Source organism: Neomonachus schauinslandi, chromosome 7 (genome assembly GCF_002201575.2).
Source record: "Neomonachus schauinslandi chromosome 7, ASM220157v2, whole genome shotgun sequence".
Lineage (NCBI taxonomy): Eukaryota > Metazoa > Chordata > Mammalia > Carnivora > Phocidae > Neomonachus > Neomonachus schauinslandi.
In genome coordinates, this window is record NC_058409.1 from 37,223,742 (window position 1) to 37,247,242 (window position 23,501).

Sequence of the window (23,501 nt, forward strand, 5' to 3'; positions counted from 1 at the left end):
CAGATCACAGGGAGATTTACGGTCTGTTCATATTCACCAGACACAGAACTGAACACCCACACACCATTTTCCAAAGAGGGAACTTGTACAATGAATGCTGGCTGCCCGGGACAGCCCATGGGTATATCTGGGACTCAAGCTGGAGTTTTCCAGGGGGTAGGCCTGGGAAGCTTGTGGCTAGAACCAAGTTGGGGGGGGGGGGGGGGGGGCTCATCCACCCTGTGGGGAAGGGCCTCTCAGGGTGAGTGCAAGTCCAGGCTTAGGATTAAGGCCTTTGCAGCAGAGCATGACTCTCTGGGTGTAGGCATGAGGAAAAAGGCCAAAGGGTGACTGGTCTTTGAAGAAAACCCATTTTCGGGATGACTACAACTGCCAGTTTTAGAAAACAGAAATAGAAGAAACACCTCTACGGGATTGGCTGATCTAACAATTCCACAAATACCTTCTCAACTACCCAAGATTATGGCCCTCCCAGAGAGAACCCCAGTTGACTGCCATCTGGATAAGGAATAATGTGAGACGGTTGCAGGGAAGCCAGGGCATCCTTAGAGAGGGGCCAGGCCAAGAGACGAGAGGGCAAAAGAAAGCTTGGGCAGGAGACGAAGGTCCAGCAAGCCCTCCCACATGTGGATGAGATGCTGTGAATTCTGAGAGAGCTGTGACTTGCATCATGTTCTCTTCCTAAGCCCTGTGTATAGGGAGGGCTCTTTGATGTGCCTTATGGAAGAGGACACATTTGAATATAAATGTTAACTCAAGTAACAAGGTATGAGAAAACAAAGTCAAGGAAAGAGAGGGAGCTTTCCTGCAATTCTTAGGAATCTCTGTGCTTGGGAAGTTACTTATAGTAAGTGAAGAAAAGGAGGCTTTCCCAGATCACGTTGCCCATGGTGAAGGCATTAGCGTTATTCCTACAGCATGGAAAGCTTGTGTAGGATATGAAGTGCTGGTTGAATGCTTCATTCAGCAGTCCCAGTGCAGTGCAGACGACCAATGTGGCCATGAAGGATTTATTGTCATGGCCTCGAGAGGTCATGGAGGGAGGAGCTGGGCTCTGGCTAGGAATCAAGAGCAGACGGTACACAAGAGGACGCGCCCACTAGTTTTTTGTCTTTTCCTCCACCTGGTGGTTGTGGCTGGTACTGCAACACATCCTACAGAACAGCCCAGCCAATGAGGTATATATATAGCTTAGACGCTTCAGATCTGGCAATCTCCCTCTGCCCGCAAAACTGTCATTCTGAGTTCTGCGACAGGCCCTCAGGTGTTTTGAGTTATAAATCAAGAGCTACATGCTCCCGTTAAGTTTCCTTTAAAATAAAGGCACCATGAAAAAGCCTTCAAATAGCAAGATTCCTTATTATGAGGAGAAATGATCGTTTTCATGAATAGAACAGTAATTAGATGGCTAGGGGGAGTCCTCTTCCTTGGCTATTTCCAAATTCCTTTTTAGCCATGTGTTGTTGTTCCCTTTTCTCTGGTCTTCAGCTGTCAGAGAGAACAGCTTCTCCTGAGCACCTGAAAGGTGTTTGAGGCCTGCTCTCTTTCTTCCAAGTACCTAGTACACACGGTTAGGGTCCTACGGGCCGCATTCCCCAAGCACAGACATCTGATCCCAGGGTGAATGTACTTTTTCTGCCTCTAGACCTTAGTTCTACAGATCCGCATCTGGCTCAGAGAACTTGCTCCAACATTGAATTTTCACAAGTGGCAGGACGGGGAAATGGACATTGAGCTCCACGTCCGTTCTAGGCCACATCACACAAGGCTGCATGTCACTTCCACTCACCTTGGGAGGCTTTATAAGGAAACAAAAAGCTCCCCCAGAGAATGTGCTCAAAGAAGAGGCAACAGAGGGTTCAGGGCTGCAAAGCAGACCCACGGCCGCAGAATGTGCTCCCTCAGCTCCACAGACTAGCTTTCCCAAATCTTTGCTTGGCTCCCGTCTCAACTGAGATCACCTGTTCGGAGCAAAACTTAGAGAACACCTAAGCACTAAAAATCCTCTTCAATCACGAATGTGCCTGGATCTTGAGACGGAAAGAATCGGCTACTGACCGGCAGCAAGAGAAGCCCTTCCCGGGGCCCCACTGAGGCTCGTCCTGACTTGGGACGCCGAACACACGCTGCTCTTCCCGGTTCGCAAAGCCACGCGAATGCGAGGGGATCTCCAACATGTGCTTTGAGGAAGGTGTGTGAGCATGGCTGCCCCCACCCCGAGGGCCTGTTGTTAAAGAGCACCAAAGAGGCAGGCAAGACAGAGGAGAAGAGGGCTTTCCTCTCTCCTCTCTTCCTTCCCGGCCCAGGAAAGAGGAGAATTTGAAAGCAACACTGAGAAAGAGGCCCCACCAAACACTGGCACGATCAAGCAGGTGAAAATAATGGTTGGGTTTTGGTGTTTTAATAAAATGTTCAAAGGAATAAAATCTAGGAGGGGATGTGACAAAGTCTGGAACCTGAAGACTGCCTGCCTTCTCCACAGACCCCTGGGGACCGTGATGAAGGGACGGGCTGCCCCAAGTAGCCATCTTCCGTGGAAACAAACGTGCTTCGTCAACACAACACACAAGCCCCCTTATGCTCACCCACCCACCCGCCTCCCCGTCCACGCCCTACCCCAGCCCCTCTGAGCCTTCTGCCTCGCTCTGGGCTCCCACCACCCCCTCACCCCAAATAACCGCGTCCCTTTTGTTGATTTTCCTGGCATCTCAGCTTTGTCTGTCCCCTCGTCATAAAATGCAGCACTACACACGCTCTCAACACTATATAGCAGACTTTTACCTTAGTAGCCTGTCTGATTGCATGCACGTAAATGCGGGGAGGCAGGGTCAAACCAATCAAGGCTATGCATGAACAGAAAACAAAGCAATATTCGTAAAGCTAGGCAAGCGAGTGTAGCATTGGAGAAACATAAGGCTTGAGGCTTATTGATTCTTTAGATCGCAACTGTTTGGATTCGCTTTCCTTCTTAAATATTGGTGTACCATTTTGGCTTCAAAAAAATCTCTTCTTGCTTCTGCCCCTCTCTTTGGGGAGGGGTCGCTTAACTCAGGGACGTGATGTTAGAACGGCCTCCGGGGGGTGCCACGATGCGCTTGCTGGCCGAGCGGACCCCCTCATCCACTTGGGTGCCTGCAGTTGGCAATGCATTCCCAGGAAGAGAAAAGGGAGAGCGCAAGAGAGAAACTGGATTAATTTACAGAGTGTCAGACGGCAAGCACCTTCCTGGTCTCATCTCCCAAGAAAGTCCATTCCGGTCCTGTCAAGCATTCCAGGTGTTTCATATCCGCCCTCCTGGGGAACACCCATCTCCGCCAGGAAAAGCCAGGTTCTCATCTAGATACCATCGGACCCTCAGCATCATAAAAATGATAATAAAAACAAGGCCGGTGATCTGAGAAACAGCCGCTTACATTCACCGCGACAAGCAATGTTTCAGGTGCCCCTCAGACACCTCACCCGATCCTCACCACTATCCTAGGAGGGAGCTACTGTGATTGTTCCCATTGAACAGAGGCAGTGACCGGGGCTGTGAGAGCTTAGGGAACCTGACCCGGGTCTCACAACCTGGCCCGGTGCTGGTCAGGCCCCTGCAGGCTCAGCACGGAAGGAAGCGCTCACGAGTGCGCTTACATCCATTCACAGAGGAGCTGCGACATGTTAGGGAGGAGGTCAGCCAGGGAGCAATTCAAATGGCAAAAAAAAAGACAAAAATTACCTGCCACAATCATAATGTGACCTGTGTCAACGTCACCTCAAAACCTGCAGTCTTTTCCTTCTGCCTTCCTCCCCTGATCCTGTCCCCTCGGCTCTTTCCGGCTTCTGCCATTCCTGTTCCTCTTCCTTCCCTAGACCCGTTCCTCTTTACCTCTCCCTGTCCCTTCTGGGTGTCTGGCTCCCCTCACACTTAAATTGTTCATCACAGAGACGCAAATAGACATTTACTTTTCCCCCTTTTAGCTACTGGTTATGGAGCAACTGGGTAATTATTTTCTATTATTATCAGTTCTTAAGGCACAGACAGGGTGAATGGTACGGCCAGCCTGGGGTAAGTATTTACTCAACGGCAGCTCGTACTCACACTATCACTATTACTAGGAGGGAGGGGAGAGTAAAAACGCCAGGTTCGAAGAAGCCCCTGCAGTCTGAGCTCTTTTGATTCTGGGCACTCAGAGACGGGACCACACCACGCACAGCCCCCACAGTCTCATGTGGAAAATCACCGATTCCTAATGGGAAACATCTGGCCCCCACCCCAACAGCTGTGATCTCTAAGCAGAACTGGTCATCATTTAAACCTGATCTTTAATCTCACCGAGCTTTATCCTGCCTTCTCAACGGGACTCCTTTTTGATTGGGCAAAGCTTCCTGCTGGCCCCAGTCACCATCTCCCAGGTCACCTGTCAGCTTGGAGCACTCGGTCCTCCTCCCTTGTCCCTCCCCTCTTGCCCAGGGCCACCACGTCCCACATCCCACTCACCGGACAGGCTGAATCCCGACTGATGGAGGTTCCTCACGGGCGGGTTGGGCCGCGTGGGGGAGCCCCGGGTGGAGCCCGCGGGGGTGCCCCCTTTGGGTGTGGTGGTCAGGTCAAACACCGGCCCGTCGTACAGGCCCCTCGGGACTGCGTGCAGGTCTGCCATCTGCAGCAGAGAAAGCCCATCAACCCTGATTCCGTCAACAGTTACGGTCTGTGCTAGGTGGCAGAGGTAAGTCAGGGAATTCAGGGTGTGGTGAGAGCCAGAACGTAATAAAAATAATAGGGTCATTTTAAGGAAAGGAAAAGACGCAGACAATAAAGGGGGTGTGGGGACAGAGTGACAGCAGAAGAGGTCAGGGAAGACCTCTCTCAACAGGTGAGCTTCCCTCTTAAGGAACAAAGGAGCCTGTCGTGGGGCCGGGTGGAGGGAAGGAGGAGGCTGCGAGGGGCAGAGGAGGAGGGGGGAGGGGAAGGGGGAAGGGGGAAGGCGGCGTTCCTGGAAGAGGAAGCGGGTGGGCAAGACAGCCTGTAGGCCCAGAGCAGAGGGAGCAAGAAGGGCCGCGGTTTGGGCCAAGGTCGTAAGGGCTGGTGGGGTGAGGTCCGGGGGGAAGCTCCACCCACACGCTCTTCAGCCCAGAGCAGAGTTGGCAAACCTCGAAGGGTGCATCCCGCAGTCTGGCCCCTGGCCTCTCGCTGTGGCTGTGAACCTGTCCTGGGACTGGGGAGCCAGCCAGCACCACCCCCCTCCCCCGGGCATGCTCCAGGCTAGACCTGGAGCCGGGAGCAGGGGTTGAGGGTCACGGGAGGCACAGTGCCTGCTCCAGAGGGGGCCCCCGGTCTGTCAGACACACACTGATGGGCGGTGCAGCCAGCACAGCACCTCCACCCAGGTCCGACCCCTGGCTGCCAGAGGAGGCCGGCAGGACAGGGTGGCTCACGGTAAGACGCTGAGCACGTCTGCCACAGAGCCTGCCCTCCGCTCTGGGAGAGACTCAGGTGCAGGCACTGAGGTGACGCTCATCACGTTTGCAGATGCTGATGATGCACGTGGGGCCATGGCTCAAGCCGTGCTCCCCAAAAACCTTGGCCAGTAACTCTAGATCATCGACATTTCTTTAGGTGCAGACTCTAAGACACATTAATGGAAATAAAGACCTGATGCATATGGGAGGCTTGAGTTCCATTCTCTTCTCTAGGAGGTCACAAGCGGAGTGTGGAATGAAACTCCATACCACCTAACTTTACAGGATCACTCATAAAGAGGTAGGACCGGTGCAGGGATTTAAAACGCTGTCATAAGGGGACGCCTGGGTGGCTCAGTCAGTTAAGCAGCTGCCTTCAGCTCAGGTCATGATCCCAGAGTCCTGGGATCAAGCCCCACATTGGGCTCCCTGCTCAGCGGGGAGCCTGCTTCTCCCTCTGCCTCTGCCCCTCCCACCCCACTCATGCTCTCTCTCTCAAATAAAAAAATCTTTAAAATAAATAAAATAAAAGTAAACAAATAAAACGCCGTCATAACATAAACAAGTGCAGGCTACGGGCATATCCAGACTAAAGGACAAACGCCTCTGGAAACACACACACACCCTAAGAGATGGTACACCTCGTTCTGTGAGGGCGCCGGGAGCAGAACAGAGCTGGCCAGTGGACTTCAGGGAGTGAGCCTTGCGGCCGGCTGGCAGGAAGACGCCGGTTCTCAGACAGAGCCGGCAGCCGACTCCGCAACAGGGGGCCTCCCTGCATCCGCACTCAGGGGCTGGATGGCCAGTCACTGGGATCACAGGCGGTCTGGGAGTGAGTTGGGTGCTCGGGTACGGAGTTTCTGCGAGCCTCTCTTTAATGGCCGCTACAGTGTGTCCCCAGCCCCCCACCTCGCCGTCACCAGGACTGAAGACTCATTCTCCCAGCTGCTGGGTGCTGGCCCATCCCAGGTGCACAGATGACCGTGTGCCTTCCAGCAGGCAAGGTCGGGACCAGGGGTCAAATTCCACCTCATCCCAGGGCTGGTCTAACCCTGCTCTGTGGATCCCTAGATCCCTAGTCTTACCGGAAGGCGACCATGTGATTGGTGTGGGGGTAGCAGGGGGCTCTGAAAAGACAGACTTCTGGACCTCACCCCTAAATCAAGTACAGCACTCGGTTTGTAACACATAGGTAGATACATAAACACACAGATAAGTGTCTGTGTATCTATCTTTCTACCTATCTATGAAATCAGGGACATAAACAAGATTTTATGTGAACTAGCTAAAAGGGTTATAAACATTTGCCCTATGGGTGCAACACTGGATGGAAGACACGAGACTGGGAGGGGTGGGTGTGGGCTGCTAATTCTCACTGTAAGCCTTCAAGAGTTATTTTTTAAAAAATATATAAACATTATTTTGAATTATTACAATTTCAAACTATTTTAATTAAAAGTACTATAAGAATGGAGGAAAGTTATTGGGAAAAAAAAGGTTTCTTGGGCCAAAAAAGTTTTAGAAACCCTCTTTTTATAGTACATGAAATCTGTGCAAGTGTCTCTTGGGAAGAGATCATTGCTGTGAATTTCTTTGGGAGGCTCGAGGCACACGGACCCCTCCTGATCTCGTGGTTACTGTCCCTGTGCCTGAATGGGACACAGGCCCCTTTCCCCACCCCCAGGCTCAGCCAGCTTCTCACCTTCCTCCGGGCTTTAATGCGCTTGTAGACATAGTCAGAGAACGGGCTGCAGGGGATGAAGCGGCCAGCCCCCTGGGTCACGTGCAGGTTGCCATCTTCCAGCATGATCTTGCCCTGGCAGATGACCACCAGAGGGGCCCCTCGCAGCTCCAGCCCTTCAAAGATGTTATACTCTGCAGCCTAGAGACAGGGATGAGGGGCAAAGCCATGAGTGGGGGCGTAGGACGGTAAGGGGAGGAACACGGTTTTCCTGGGCTTGGGACCCTGCCTTCAGCCTCAGTATAATGGACGCACCAGGGAAGCCACGAAAAGCTTCCAACACCACCTGTAAGCTTTGGGTGCGTAGAAGCCCCGGGAGAGAGATGGCTGCTAAGCAGAGACTGGACCTCCCAGCAAAGAGAAGCATCAATCTTTAGAAAGGCCCTGGTGTGGACGAATATTTTGTCACTGGCAGTGTTCAAAGAGAAGCTCGGGAACTGTGAGGGATGCTGTTTTTGACACTCCTGTACGTGCTGGGTGAGTGGGTGGGGTCCGTGACCCTTAGGGCTCCACTAGCCCAAAATTAAATGACGTGATGTGACGTGATGTTTAAATGAAGGCCATCCCCACCAAAAAATGGGATTTCTCTCTACTGCCTTCATTTACTCACCAAGCGCAAGGCATTATTGCAAAGCATGAAGGACATCTGTTTGGAGTCTGTACTCCAAAAGAGCTGTGTGGGTCTGAATCCTAACTTCACCACTTACTTCCTGTATGAATTACTGAATCTCTCTGCACCCCCATCTCCTCCTCGATAAAATGCGGATGATAACAGTGCCTACCTGTCAGGGACTGTTACGGAGATTCAGTGAATGAAAAGCACACTGCCTGAAACATAAATGCTTTAAAAATAGGAACTATTTTTACTAACAGGGATGAAGCCCTTTCCCTTAGGCACTGGGCTTTAATTATGAAACTCCTCATGAGGAAGTTGTCCGGGCTGCTGACCAATTTTTTTCACGTTCCCTCTCCTTCTCTGTGCAGGGGGGATCCCTGCCCTCCCTGCCCTCCTGCGGTAAGGTCAAGCACAGGGCTGGCTTGGGCCAGCGCAGTGTGAGAGCAAGTGCCGCATACCACTTCTCTTAGGAAAGCTCTCCGAGCCAACCCCAGGCACCATGACCTGGTCCCCCGCCTCAGCGATCTCGGGGGCGGGTGTAGACATGGTGCCTCCGTGCTGAGTGACTGTGCTGGGAGCAGCCCCCTGCTGACCCACCCGTAACCTGCTGAGGTGTGACGTCACTGAGAATTTGGTAAGGTCCGTGACCGTGACCCATCCTGGTCTAACTGGCCTGGGACAAGGCACACGCACACATCTCTCCTGACCGAGTTCCTCACGAGCCTTCTCCACGCCGCTCTCGTCCCGCCAGCGCCAGCCTTACCGACTGGTGGCTCTTGGCGGAGACGATCTTCACCGCGTCCGGGTCCCAGATCACCAGGTCGCTGTCAGAACCCACAGATATTCTCCCCTTGCGGGGATACAGGTTGAAGATCTTGGCGGCATTGGTGCTTGTCACAGCCACGAACTGGTTTTCATCCATTTTCCCAGTGGCCTGTTGGAATACCAAAAAACCTCAGCGCAGGGCTCCTGCGTTCGGAGCACGGTGACACAGACCAGAAACACACAGCTCCCACCCGCAAGCTGCCCAGCCGGCTTCGCCATCGCCTTTGGAAGGCAGTGACGATTCCTGGAGTGTGCGTTTTCTCTGGCTATGTGCATACACTTACTGCTTTGCCCCTCTAATTCCAAAAAGAATTACAGAGTTCCCAGTAAAAACTAATGTGGTCACGGGCCCACTTTTTAGAGATTTGTTTGTATTTGCATGGTCACAGGATGAATATGGAAGAGCCTCCCCCAAATGATAATAATGGTTAACCCTGGGTTGTCGAATTATGATTGATTTTTGTTTTCTTTCGTGTCTGTGTTTCTCTGTCCTTTCAAAGTGCTCTTTTAATGAGAACGTATCATGTGCGTAATTAGAAAATACACGTATTATTTTTAACAATTCCAGACTGTACCAACTATATACATATAAAAAACAGTATTTAAGAAAAAAAACAAAACCTAAGTATGTAAGAGAGAGGAGACAAAAATATTTATACTTTCCCTCTTTACAAAACAAAAAGCCTGGATAAGAAAAAAAGAATTTAGTTTCGAATCTAACTTTGAGCTTCCTAGGAGCCAAGATGAGAAGGGAAATAATTTGGTAGCTTACACTGTGTAGATGAATGAGGCATTAGTTCATATGCAATGTATGTGGCTCAGAAATAAGTATGTTTAGAGTTTTTAAAATGAAAGAGAGCGGGGGGGGGGGGTGCCTGGCTGGCTCAGTTGGTGGAGCGTGTAACTCCTGCTCTCGGGGTTTTGTGAGTTCGAGCCCCACGTTGAGTGTAGACATTACTTAAAAATAAAATCTTTAAAAAAATAATAAAATAAAAAAATAAAAGAGAAGGAAGTGATCAACTTAATAATGAGTTAATTATTATTTTTGCTAAAACCTTTGGGACAGCCTTCATTTGCATGGCTATTTTTGTCAGCCTCTATCATGTTATTAAAGAAAATAAAACCAGGCCTACTGTCACAAGACATTGGTTGACTATCTCTTGTACAGCCTGGATGATCACACACTCGGGGAAGGGTATCCTTGATGAGAAAGTTGACTTCAGTTTCTTAGGCATATACCCCTTGCTTACCATTTCAAGGGGTTCTATCCAGCCCTTTCAAAAGAAGGGATAACACTCTCCAGAAAAAGAATTTTAACTCACTATTAAGTACAGGTCATTCATGCCATCAGATGAAGGGTCTGTACGTGTGGCTCCTAGTTCTTAACAGTCTAGAGGAGGAGGTCTCCTCACAATCTCAAGGTTCATCCCTCTAGAAATGACATTCTTAAACCACTTGAGACACGTGGTTCCAGAAACATCTCATTAGGTAGGAGGGCTCACCTACAAAGAAGCAGTGGCAGGAGGCTCTGATCTGGCGCCGGCCCCCGCCCATGACCTTGATCCTTACCACTGCCTTGTCCCAGATGACAGACATCCGCTCTTCCACCCCATTGGTGCCCTCAGGGATGGCTGTGAAGTTGTCCTTCCCAATCGCCTTCTGGGCGGTGCTGAAAGTGCAGTGGGCACTCCCAGAGAGCTGCAGGTCTCCACTGGCAAAGGAAAAAAGCTCCATGTAAACTGGAGAGGTGGCTTAAAGGCACCGCTGGGGACAAGCCTCGAGTGTCTAATGTCAGCATTCAGAAGGACAAGACTTGAGTTTAGGATCCTTTCTGTACTTCTTACCGGCTGTGTGAGTGTAAGTGAGTTCTTTCCCTCCCTAGGGCTTACAGTGAGCCCATCTGGAAAACGAGGGGGTGGGGTCGGATCATCTCTGGGTAACAAAATAAAAGGGACCCAAATGAGTGATGGGACTGACCCTACATGTCCTGGGGGTGGGGGGGGAGCAGCCGCCAAAGAGTCTCCCTTTAATTTCAGTTAGGTGCTGTTCAAAATGAGGCACATGATCTGACCCTCAGTTGCTTAACCTGTAAAATGGAGATGACAGTCCCTCACTCATACAGTTGTCATGAGGATCAGTGAGATCCTGTGGCACATGATATGTGTTAACTGCTACTGACGTTATGAATATGGTTACTGTTAGTAATGTGTAAGCTATGATGGGGAAGAGCCTGTTGTTCTCTATGTGTTCTCCTCACTGCAGACTCTAGTCTAGCTGATGGATGGGCTGCTCCAGTCCTCATCCCCGGGTCCCACGAGGTTTCCATGGGACACAGGCCGCTCGTCATCCCAGCACCAACCTGGCCAGCAAGGAGTTGATGTAGTCAGGAGTGGTCGGGTCAGGGCTCAGAGGCGGGGATGTCACAAAGGCGGCTGCCTTAGCCCAGTTCTTGCTCCAGTAATGGGTCCCATCTGTGCCGAGGCTGGCAGTGATGGGCTCACCAAAGACCACGTTTCCTGCAAGGGTAGGAAACAGGTGAGGGGTTTGCAGAACATCTGTGCTGCTCCGGGCCTGGCTCAGGTAATCACAGCCCCTAGCCCTCCTCAAGGCTCGTGGCTCTGAAGTCAGGCAGGCCTGGGGTCAAGTCCATGTACCCACCTTTTCCAAGCCTCTGCTTTTCTATCTGCTAAACACAAACAATGTTGTGTCCCCGAGTTCTCAAGAAGCCATCGGATATAAGATGCAGCTTTAAGCCCCAATTTGAGGCAAATTAATATTTGAGGCCAAACAAAAAATGTATACAGATTCTAAGATTCATTGACATTTCAGAAATATTAAAATGTGAACTAGGTCTGTCCTGGAATAGATGAAATAAGATCATCTCTACTCAGGATAGTGAAAAAGAAAGGATCTGGCGTGTAAAAGTGTCTGGCACACAGGAGATGCTTAGGGATTGTGAATTCCTTATACTACTGCTACTCCTTCCCACGGTGGAGGCCCAAAGCCCCCAGTGTGCCTGCATCCCCGGGAACTGCTAGATCCTGCTTGTTGCAAGGACATGCTTTGGTTCCACAAAGTAAGTCCACTCCCTTGGAGAAGAGGTTCTCATGATCTTTCCACCATGCTTGTTATTCTGTAACCTAAAACAAGGACTGATCTGCTCGAGGGCACCCAATGACCTGGGACACATCAAAGATGAGGCTCACTTCTTGGACCCTGTGTCTGCAATTCGGGGCTTATATGCCCAAACCAAGCAGCGAGGAGGAGGGATACTGGGAAATAAACTGATCTAAGCTGAGCTTCTTAAAGAAGAAGGGACAGAGAAAGAAAAGGCAAATGCTGTCTCACAGAAGGTTGGTTGGTACCAAGTTTCTCTACACCAGAATCTTGGGCAAAAGATGCCCCATAAAGCCCTGAACTTCTCTAGCTTCAGTCCTCCATCTTCCACATTCAAGTTCCCCCCATTGTCAAAGTGTAGGAAGGCTCTATGGCCAAAATTATAAATAGGTCTTGCCTTCCTTCAACTCTAATCTATTGGTTTGATTGCCTGGAATTCTTTGTCAAAAGAATTCTAAATACGCTTTGGTTTCACTGCCAGAGTCAAGACTGATTTGTGATGTCTGCCATGGGCAAAAAAAGGAATCAGTGGCAATGATTCATATATGACAGCCCTGCTCTTTGGGAGGATGAGAAAAAGGATCCACACAAGACTAATGAGAATTTCAAGGGCCCTCTAAAGCAATTTACCCAACTAAATCATATAGGACCACAAAGAAAGAAATGGAGGTCAAGGCAAGCCCCAGGTACTCTTAAGAGAAATAACAATCTTAAAAGTGGAAGAACTCTGGGGCACCTGGTTGACTTAGTCGGTTAAGCTTCTGCCTTCAGCTCAGGTCATGATCCCAGGGTCCTGGGATCGAGCCCCACATCAGGCTCTCTGCTCAGCAGGGAGTCTGCTTCTCCCTCTCCTCCCCACTCGTGCTCTCTCTCACACAAATAAATAAATAAAATCTTCTAAAAAAAAGGTGGAAGAACTCTCCCTTTGGACTATCTTTAAATGGAAGAGTAGAATAAGGAAAAATTGTAATTATAGTTGGGTTTGAATACCTGCTCTCCCAGCTGGGAGATCCTGACACATTGTGCTTCAATTTCCTCATCTGAAAAATGGGGATAATGCCTATTTCCCAGGGTTCTTTGACAATTCTACATAACAATAAATTTCAAGTATTTATCTCAGTGCGGGGCATACAGTCGGTCCTCATTAAACTGTGGCTCCCTGATATTAAGTCTGAGCAGGCGTGCAGAGTTGCTGAAGAACACTCGGTGAGTGAACACGCTGGACTTCAGGTCAGGAGGGAAGAGGGAGCCCTGCTACACTCTCTCCCTGCTCTGAGTACTCTCTGCTCCTTCCCTGAGACTGACAGGTCCCGAGATGTCTCCTGGCTTCCATGTCAGGAGTCAGTGTTTCAGCCCTGAAACAAGGCCTCCCTGCCTCCCTGCCACCCTGGGACACAGCTGTCCTAGCTCTTTTGGCCAGACAATCATGAGCCAGAAGGCGAAGGCTGAGGCATCTTTCTCCAGGAGTTTAAAATAAGACCCAGCGTACAGCGGAAGCACTCTGTCCTTGAGACCCTCAGGTCATCCTGAGAATGGCTCTGAGGGAGGATGCAGCCATGAGCAGAAGGCACGAAAGCAAGTATGGCAGGTGGTCTTGGGGAGCGGGTGGGAGGGTTCCCCATGCATCCTGCTTGCCTGCTTGCTTTCTTGTTTTGTTTTGTTTTGTTTTGTTTTTTTCTTTCTCCAAGAGCGGGTAAGGAAGACTGGGCTACTTTCCTGGCACTCACCCAATGACTCATACCCAGCACAGCAACCACACCATGTCACGTTGAGACATTTAAAGGCAGAGAAAGAAAACAGCAGGCTTACTGTGAGCAGGGTAAGGCAAGAGATGCCCCAGAATGTGCTAGCTACAAAGACTGTCTAGACAATTAGGAAGAATCCCCTCCCAGAAGAAAAGGGTCCCCTCTGCCAGAAGGGCAGGCAGCTCAACATTCAGCCATCAGAGCCAGGGGAACTATTTTTAACCACCCCAGCCACCCCCCATGCGGAGCTTTGCAGACCAGCTCAGAGTTGGGTGGCTGAGTCCCTTATCGGGGCTCTCCACGACCAGAATAGTCATGTGTTAGAGACCCATTCATCCCCTTTTCCTAAATAACCTGTGTGGCTCAGGTGGTGGGCCCCCGCCCCTGCATGCTGCCCTCCCCGCCCTAGCCAATCAATTACAGCATCCCCAGAGCAGACGCTGGCTCAGGGAGAGGCCCATGACCCAAGCTGAGGCAATCAGAGCCCTCCCGGGCACCTCTGCTGCAGCTTTTGGAAAAGACATACCCTACTTCCTCATCATGCCCCCCATCAAGAGCTGAGGACAACAGATGCCTCTTAGCATTTACTCTTGTCACTGTCCACCCTGAAAATAAAGCCGAAAGAGAGAAAAGCAGACAAGAAAGGATGAAGAGTGATAGAGCCCCAACATCATTGTTGAAACCCCTTGATCCGGCTATGCCTGAAACACCTTCAACCAATAATTTACTTTTGTGTGTTTAAGTCCATTTGAGTTGGATCTTTGACTTCTGCACCTAATATAATCTCGACTAGTATGTCCATTTACAAAGCTCAGATAATGTGAACTGACAATGAAGGATCAAAGGGAGGAAGAAAGATGCCTCAAAGAACTGACCAAAGCTGTGCCATCTTGGACAAACCACCCACCCTTCCTGAGCCTAGTTAACTCACCTGCCAAGCGGGAGAGATGCCAGGGTCCTGCCATCCACATAGGATGCCGAGAGGATCCCCTGCGCTAACAGGGAGGAAGGGCTTCCCAGAGAGCAAGGCAAGGAGCAAAAGAGGCACTGTTTCTACAGGACAGCCGGAGGGGGAAGGAGCCACATGGCTGGTGCTAAGCTCTTGGGAACACCAATCACCTTTTTTCCTGGCTTGCGAGATCAGGTCCGCCGCACTCTTGCTCATGACCTTCGTGACGTAAAGTGGACAGTTGGTTTGGCTCGCAATGGTGATGGCACGGAACACAGCCTCGGCTTCCAGCTGCAAAAAGAAGTCCCGGGGGTCAAGAGAAGCATGAGCCTCTCAGAGCACCACTTCCCAGCCTCTGCGAGCTGAGAATGCAGCGCAGCGCAGAGCTGAGAAGCCCAGACGATCTGCAGCTAGAGGCCCCCGACCCACCACGTCCCCGCTGTGGCGCTTCACTTGGCTTCTCAGAGTCTCGCCCTCACCTTCCTAGGCTGCTTCCCTCCTCTCCCTGTGATTACCCCAATGGCTGCATGTGATGGAAGCTTTTGCTCCCCAGTCTTCCCACACAGATTTTCTGGCAAAACAGCATCCCAGCACCAATATGGAAGCAAGAACCAGTAAATGTAATTAGACATCAAATCCTTTCCTGCAGCAATTTCTTACACTCCAGCAGGCATTTCTTACACTGATAATTCCCAGGCTTCTCAGCAGAGATTTCTCTTCTTCTCGATTTCTTCCATCCCACCCTAAAGTAGAATCTACATGTTCCAATATGCTAATTTTTCCAACTTGGTTGACTTTATTCAGTAAGAAATAATGAGTTTCCCCTTACACTATTAACAAAGAAGGGTGTTTAGAGCTCGGGCTCTTTCAAATGGCCTGGGTCTGAGTTCTGGTTCTGTCACGGAGAAGCTGGGCGACCTCAGGTACGGTACATAACTTCCCAAAGCCTCAGTTTCCTGTCTGTGAACTGGGGACAGTAATAGGACCTCACCCACAGGGCTGTTGTGAGGATCTAAGAGTTCATCCTTTAAGGCAACTGCCCTGGACAAGGCAAGTGTGCCTGCCAGGCTGGCTATTGGGCTTATTGTTGATCATAGCTCCTGACCAGTGTGGGAAAGCCTGCGTCACTGCCCAAAGCCCACGGAAGTCCAATTCAGCCCAAAGCAGGGATGCTGGGGTTCTCCCATTCAATCAGCAACAGTTCTGTTTTGGATGGATAGAATACTCTAGTCAGCCTATGCAGCCCAAAACTTTGAAAAATACCAAAAATAGCTTGCAGATGCCTGGTGTTTGCATAATGCAAACCAGCCACTGCCCTTGGTGGGTGTGGCTCAGCAGACAGACTCTAGAACTTGACGGGTCCTGCCTGCTGGCGTCCCCCAAGCTGCACCTGACTCCAGGGGAACAAGCCCCTGGAGCCCCTGACCACAGGTAAATACGGCCACCTTCCCCAAGCACCCGGACTTCAGGAGCAAAGCTCGGGTTCAGCTCTCTCTGCACCGCATCACTCGAGATGGTAGCGGCGTGTGCTCTGAACCGAAGAGGGGCCAGCTCCTCCTCCGCCCGTCCCTCCTTCTTCACACCTGCACTGTCCCCTGCATTCCCCACAGCCTCAGTCCCGGCTGCTCGGATCCTGCTCCCTCCCAGCACTGCGGATTCTTCAGCACCTTGACAACATGACTATCTTTGGAAGGTGACATCACCCTCCAGCTTCACCCAAAAGGGCTTCCAGGGTTGTCCAGCTCTACAGCCGAGAAGCTTTTTACTAAAAAGGAGACGGGAACAGGAGGAGTGGGGTGGGGAGGGGTTGGAAAAACAAACCAAGTAACAAAAATAGACTTTGCTCAGAAATCCCCTGGCTGCTGGTACAGAAATCCATCTTGCCAGCAAATCTCTAGAGCGACCAGCATTTAGGAACAGTTTGCCAAACAGGGCTGATCACCCTGGCCCACTCACGCCGCGTAAACAGCTTTCCAGTCTTTCACATGGGAATAGCCAGGGCTTAACCTCTTGAGCTTTTGCTTCTTCACCCAACAGTAATGCCAACCACCCCAAGAAGCAGCAAGGACAGCTGAGGTAATGAGCACAGCGCCGGGTGCGGGCTCGTGTTCCATAGAAAGGGCCTGGTATTCAGGAGACAGACCTTTCTGGAATGCTGTGAAATAACGATAAATGATTTCAACTGGGAACAACGTCCTCGGACGCAGAGGAGTTTCCGGAGTGCCGACAGTTCTGTTTCTCCAGCCGGGCACGAATGACACGACTGTATTCAGCTCGTAAAAATTCCTCGAATGTTTATGATAGGAACATTCGTCTGTAGGTATGTTACCTTTTAATTTTTAAAAGCCTCTAAAAGAGATGGGCAACAGGCATACTCTCGTTTCTGGTTCTGACTCTTCCTTCTACCCTCTGCAGAGTGGGGGGCTGGGGATGACAAGCAGGAGCCGGGCTCACACCACTCGCACAGAGGGCCCTGAATGCACTCCAGGTGCCACTCCCAGGCTGGCCTCCCAAAGCCAGTGTGCACTCAGCCGTGGGGGCAGCCAAGTCCCTGCTCTATGCCCTGCACTAGCAGCCGAAGCTGCCGACATCCCAAACACACGCAATCAGCCACTAGTTAGCTTTTATTCACTTGCCCGGGGCTAAGCAGGCCCTGGTCATCATTCATTTTACACGTGGGAAACTCCCATACCCGGACTTAATCATCACCTTGCAACAAATGGATAGACATGAAGTCTGTGAAACACCCACTCCACCGACCGCCCATATGGCTGGTATTTTATTTTGCAGGACTCAGAATATAATATGGAATAAGGGAAGCGGAAACGTCTTTGAGACGGATACTGTTAGGAAAGGGTTTAGGTATTTACCTCTCCAACTGAATACGTGTGGAGGACCCTCCACCTTGAGTTCTCTTTAGAGAGATGAGGGGTCACAAATAAGCATTTCCCTTACATTGCTTTCTACTTTTCTCTGAGTCCCTTGAGTTGGTCCATCAGACGTGTGGCCTTTAGAAGAAATGTTCCAATATCGCTGTCTGGTACTCACAGACTCTCCCCGCCTCTCCTCAAGGTTTGCTCCTACACCGTGTAAGCATGTGCCTGGGGAAGGCAGGCCCCACACAAACACTCCAAGTGTCAAATGAGCAGCAGGCCACATGCCAGGCTGCTGGGGAGTATAGTCACAGGCATCTCCCAGAAGATGCTGGAAAGACAGAGCACCTCCACTGCTGTGCTGCCCCGGCCCCCCACAACTCACCTCCTCTGGTCTGCTCAGCACATGGCCTTCGGGGCCAGTGATCCCCATTTCCAACATCCGGGTTTGCTCCTACAATGAGAAAAGAACACAAAACAGTTTTGAGATAAGCTCCGCTGAGGCGTGGAAAAACCACGCTGGCATCTTTTAATCTGAAGCAAAGAGATCAAGGGAACAAAAAGAATAAAACGTGTATGTTGAATACATTTGTTAATGCTCCGTCTGAAATTGTAAAATAGGGTCAAGTCTTAACTAAGAGGAGAAAAAAACGTTTTTTTAATTAAATGGAGGGCAGCAGAGTATCAGAATTTTTTCGCCGTTACACATCAAAAGTCACACTAGCTCGCTTATTCCTTATAGTTTCCTGCTGTGTTTCGCAAGGTTTAGTCGCCTCCCACCTACATCAGGATCACCTGGCTTGCTTTTGTGGCCGTGAGGCTGTCTGGCCTTCTCCAAATCAGGATAGAGAGGTGAAGTTCTAGAAATCCGCACTTTCACAAAGCCCTCGGGCTTTCTTATGGTTTAAATGTATGGCTCAAACAAATGGACTCAGAATTTAACCAGACAAAATAATGCCTCCAAACAGCATTACCTGACTCAGGTAATCTTGTGGTCAGATTCTATTTAATTAGGCTGTTTTGTGACAGAACTGCCACCCCTCACAGCTGATGGAGAAATTCTTCAGACTTGTGGCCAGCTTTCCGGAAGGAGCAGGGCGCTGGGCAGTGAGCACACATGTGGGCTAATTGGGACTGGCAGGAATCCTAAGCGGCCGTATCTGCAGTTTTGCTGGCCTTCACTCTCCAAGTACGAAGGCCAGTGCCAATGAACCTGGCCGCTGCAGAGGGGGGCCAGGGAGAGGGACCCGAACAAATCCTTGTGGCACTCTGGAACTATGAGATGTGGAGAAAGGAAAGGAGTCCTCCCTGCGAAAGAACTGTTTTTTGTTGTTCTTGTTTTTTGTTTTGTTTTTAATAATATAAATCATTTTAGAGGCGTATGAGGACAGATGCATACGCTCTAAGCAATTGTGAGAAGTGAATGATCACTGTCTCCATCTACAACAGGATTAGAAAAAAGGTCAGAGGCTGAGTTTTGCAGCAAAGGACTTTCACTTTTCATTCTTACTGTTCCATTTCTCGAAACTTGGACTGAACACGATTTCTTCTGAACTCTGGAGAGCTTCCGCTCTGTGTTGCCTCCTGAAGTCGCACAAAGGTCGAGGTGTCCAACTACAAAGCCTCTTCTGTCTCATCTGACACTCACGTCTACCTTGTACAAGAGGGCTGGCGCGGTACACAGGAGGGAGGGAGCTCAAGCCCTGGCTTCCCAGCATGTTCACATCGCGTGCCTGAAGTTTACTACCGACCTCCTACCTCAGAATTTCTGGAACCAGGAGAATCCCAGGAATCCCTAATTTCCGCAGGTGATTTTAATACACTGTTCACGCTGGGAAGTCCCATTCTGAAAGCCCCCATGGTGTCCCCATAGCTGGAAGGTTAAGAAGGATGAGGTGGCCGTGGGCACCACTGCTGTAATTACATCTTAGTTTAGGGCATGACACAATTTTGGTTTGCTCCATGAGGAAAGGAACCCTGTCTTTTTCATCTTCCCTCGCCAAGGCTTGGCACATAGTAGGTGCTCAAGAAATACTGTTAGAGGAACGGCTAAAGATGCCACCCTCTCAGATGGTCCTGCCGGCTGGAAACTTTTGAAAATGTCCATGGCTGGTACCCATGAGAGAGCGTTCTTCTTGCTCTTTGGTGACTTCTGCATCAACTCTGGGTACAGCAGCTGCCTTCATTTAGACAATGGGATAAAATCTTTCGGCTCAATCTGAATAAAATAAGCACACACAAGAAACTCATTCAAATGGAAGAATGCCCTTATTCTTTCCCTGAGAACAGAGCCTTCACAAGGTAGGGAAGAGAGGGGTTTGTGGGGGGGCGGGGACCAGAGAGAGTTCAGTGCTAAGAAGCCACGAGAGGAAGCTGGAAAGGGGGCTTAGCACTGCAGTCCGTTTGCCTCCACAGGGCCTTGGAGGAAGTAGCAGGGAGTTTGGTTTCTAGGGCATCTGGAGGGAGGGCTAGGCCCTCCAGTTGCTGTGCTGAAAATGCAGAGCAAGAGGACGAGTGACAGCTCTAACACCACGGGGATGCCTCTCACGAGCACTGGACCCTCTTTGGAAAATGATTTCATTATCTCTCAGTGTGTGGGGGACGTGGGAGAAGGCTGTCAGGGGCCTATTTAATCTCCTTGGTCAGTAAGAGGAAACTACACATTTAGCTCACCTCCTCCGCTGATGAGATAACACCCAGAGTCTGAAATCCTAACGGCAGGAGCCCTGCACTGCCGGGGCGCGCTGTCTCTCTGGGGGGCCTGCCGCGGGGCGCGCTGTCTCTCTGGGGGGCCTGCTGCGGGCCGCGCTGTCTCTCTGGGGGGCGTGCTGCGGGACGCACTGTCTCTCGGGGGGGCCTGCCGCGGGACTGGTGGCACGGGACACCAGCTCTGGCGAAGCCACACCACCTCAGAGCTAAGATTTTCTCCTCCCAGTTACTGGCTGTGATCCTTGGGCCAGTGACCTCATCCTTCTGGGCCCCATATTCTCCTCTACAAAACAGGGTGGATGGTAGCCATCTTTGAAGGGCCAGGTGAAGAGTGAGAATACACCAGAGTCCGTACCGGAGCCTGGCGCACGGCAGCAAGCCTTCACCACATGGTACCTGCCGTTAGAAGCTCACAGGTCTGGGACAAGGGTCGACCCCACGGTTCCCACACCCCTGCGGACCACATTCACCAAGTTCTGGACAACTTCTAAAACGAAGGCACAGCCCAAGGACTAGTGAGCTACGGGGTGCATCTGTTTTGGCTCACCTCAGTAACCTCATGCCTGGCACAAAGCGCTTAGGAAATACTCTGAAAGAATGAATAATGGTTTTGGTGTGAATACTGTTAAATGGACCAAGAGAGCTCCCACTCTTCTAGCAGCCTCCTCCTAGTGGAGGCCAATCCTGAATGCTTCTGAGATAAACAAGACCCTGGCTAAGACACATCTGTGCATCCAGCCCATTAAGCAACCCAGGAGATGGAGAGAGTGCCTTCTGCTTCCTCATAAACGATCACTTTGGGCCTTGGGGCCTCGCTTTCCTCACTCTTGCCTCGGGTTTCTCAGTACACCTTCTAGGAAACCAATGGGGTGTCTGATCCCCACAAGACCCCTGTTCTTTATTACCTAAAGCCGTGAGCTCTGCAGTCCTGGATCGGGTTTCTGAGAAGCGCTGCCTTAGGGTTCTTCTCTAGGACAAAGACTGTCACATAGCTTGGGCTTACTTTTCCAAGAGAATCAGCAATGCTCTCCCACTAAATGGCCTAATTTGAAAACTTCTTCTGGGATGCCTGTTCTGATCCCCCAGGATGGCCAGACAGCCCCCCTTCATACAGCATCCTCAGCTTTCTCCCTCGCTTGCCTTCACTGCCTCCTCCTAGCCTGGGACGTTCTTTAGGGCAGGCTCTGTTTTTAGCACAGGGACAGAGCCTTGCGCCCATGAAGAGCTCACGCAATATTGAAGGAACAAGGAAAGAGACGGGCCGGAGACCCCAGCCCATGCAGAGAGCACACCCTGGGGAGCTACGTGGTGTTACCTGGGCAATGATATCCCCATTCTCGGCGTGAACCTGCGCAATGGCTCCCAGCTCGCCCAGACAGGTGAAGATCTCATAGAGCTGAAAGAGAAAGGAGTCGCCGTCACCTTCACAAGCCACGGAGGCTTTTGGCAACTTCACACAGGGGTCCATCACTAGGGTCACAGATAAAACAAATGAGGAAAACCAGAGGAAATCAGTGATTAGGGCAGAAACACAGACTAAAGCACGCACAACCAAAGAGTGCGAGTCCACAGGAACTCTAGGAGACACGTCGTGTCTCCTCCGTGGACAGGGCAAATGTACAACAAAGTGCTATCGAGGCTTCTATTCTGCCTCGCGCACACGTTTTTAATGGTATTAGATCCTGTTTTGCTGGGACAGACCTTCACAATCCTTCTCAACCAGTGCTCCTGAGAGCTGCTACCACCTGGCCAGAAGCTCAAAGGACAGCTGGCTCCCCTATCCCCTAACCCTTCAAGGTAGATCTCCCCCCACCTCCCAACCAGGAGGGATGGGAATTCACTCCCTGCACTTCCTCTGACAACGTGAGATTCATCTGAAACCGAGACAAGCCATGAGACTGTCTCGGGGAGAGTCACAGGCAAGCTACTACCCCAAACAGCAGGGGGCCCTCCTTAATCCTGTGAGGCAGAGCACCTCGTACTTCCACTGAGCTCATGCGGGGTTTAGGGCTTGTGTGAGAGACGGAGATTCCGGCATGCCTCTCCTCTTGGCCTTTTGAGAAAGCTGCTGCCAGTGGAAATTCTAGCTCCTGGTCTGCCTTGCCATGGGCACCCTGCCTGCTACCTTATTTAAAATGTGGCATGGACTGCGAGGGCTTTAAGAAGCACTCTGGTCTAACAGCCTCCCACAGTGACCACTGTGACTCATGCTCTAAGAGCCAAGGTCATCGGCAACAACAGGAAACCCATCCAGATACCCCAAACCACCCAGCAATGGCTTGTTACCTCTGTGTTGGACACTTGATACAAATCCTTATAGGCCATGTAAACCATGAAGGAGTTAACCCCTGCAAGAGGGAAGGGAGGGAAAACAGGAAGACGACAACATTAGCATGACCGCTCTCCTTCCTTTGCTCCCGTCGCCCATGGGGTCCAAGTGCATTACAGGCGCTTGTCCAATATAAAGCAGATGCTTCCCATTCTCCGTCCTCTCCTCACGTGCAAAAGCAGCCGTGCCTACGTGGTGTCACAGCAGAATGGGCTCTGCTGCACCTCTGTCTTGCCCCCCCCCGCCCCCATTCCCCAGCCCAGAGGGTCAGTAAGCTTGGCCGTTGCTCGAGGCAGTATGCACCACCGAGAATCGGGGGCAGCAACACATACTAGTTCAGCGAGCTTGGAATACCGCACCTCTTGGTGTCCTCACCTGTAAAATGGAAAAATGACAAGAGCCTGCTTCCTAAGGCAGTTGGAAACGTTGAATGAGACAACAGATACCAAAGTCTCAGCACCAGACCTGCCACCATATTTGAGTTTCATTAATGGAGCTCCGGGATGGGTTTATTTCGCCACTTAAGGAATGCCTACTGCACACTAGAGCCTGTGCTGGGGACAGGGAGGGGGGCTGCATCTAGGACGGAGACCATATCCTCGGGGAACTAACGGAGCTAAGGGGCAGAAGTCAAGGTGCACCGTGTGCTTAAATATCTAAGCTGTAAGGGCTATAGGGAAAGAGCTATTTAATTTTTCACCCCCAAACAGACTATTAATGTAGTAATTTATATAAATAGGTAGGGCTGGGGAACAGAGAGTCATTTTGAGGAAAGGAGGATAATTTTGGTCTCCAACCATTAGGGCCATCTCAGCCCACAGCATTCCAGGCCAAAAGTGGGTTGTAATGTGAGAACTTCCCTACCCAGAGTGGTTCAGCTCGGGCCAGCTTTTCCCAACATTACCCTTCCCATAAGCCTCTGCGTCATCTGCGGAATGACCTGGGCCCTTTGGAAGGCAAGTGGGTGTTAAAGCCCTTCCATTTTCTACCCCAGTTGAGATGCACAGTGTGAAAGGAATCACAAGAAAGGATGGGGTTATCATTTCATATCCTGGATCGGGAATGTCTGGGCAGAGCTCGTCAGGTGAGCAGGGACAGGGAACGGAAAACTCATCGTCTGGAAGCCCAGACTCTCCCCTGCCACCCAGAGCTCAC

At 50.8% G+C, this 23,501-nt stretch overlaps 1 protein-coding gene across 1 annotated transcript in view; it reads right to left on the reverse strand.

Moving 5' to 3' along the window:
• Positions 1-2,636: 2,636 nt before the first annotated feature.
• The window catches only part of DPYSL3 (dihydropyrimidinase like 3), a 110,006-nt gene continuing 89,141 nt past the window's right edge, over positions 2,637-23,501 (reverse strand). Inside the window, exons 5-14 of the mRNA XM_021701782.1 lie at positions 22,304-22,365; positions 21,333-21,413; positions 17,694-17,762; positions 14,606-14,726; positions 10,984-11,140; positions 10,194-10,335; positions 8,563-8,733; positions 7,145-7,324; positions 4,481-4,643; positions 2,637-3,132 (exon numbers count right to left, since the gene is read on the reverse strand). Coding sequence (XP_021557457.1) covers positions 3,044-3,132; positions 4,481-4,643; positions 7,145-7,324; positions 8,563-8,733; positions 10,194-10,335; positions 10,984-11,140; positions 14,606-14,726; positions 17,694-17,762; positions 21,333-21,413; positions 22,304-22,365 — 1,235 coding nt within the window. The 3' untranslated portion in view covers positions 2,637-3,043. The remainder of the gene's footprint in view (positions 3,133-4,480; positions 4,644-7,144; positions 7,325-8,562; positions 8,734-10,193; positions 10,336-10,983; positions 11,141-14,605; positions 14,727-17,693; positions 17,763-21,332; positions 21,414-22,303; positions 22,366-23,501) is intronic.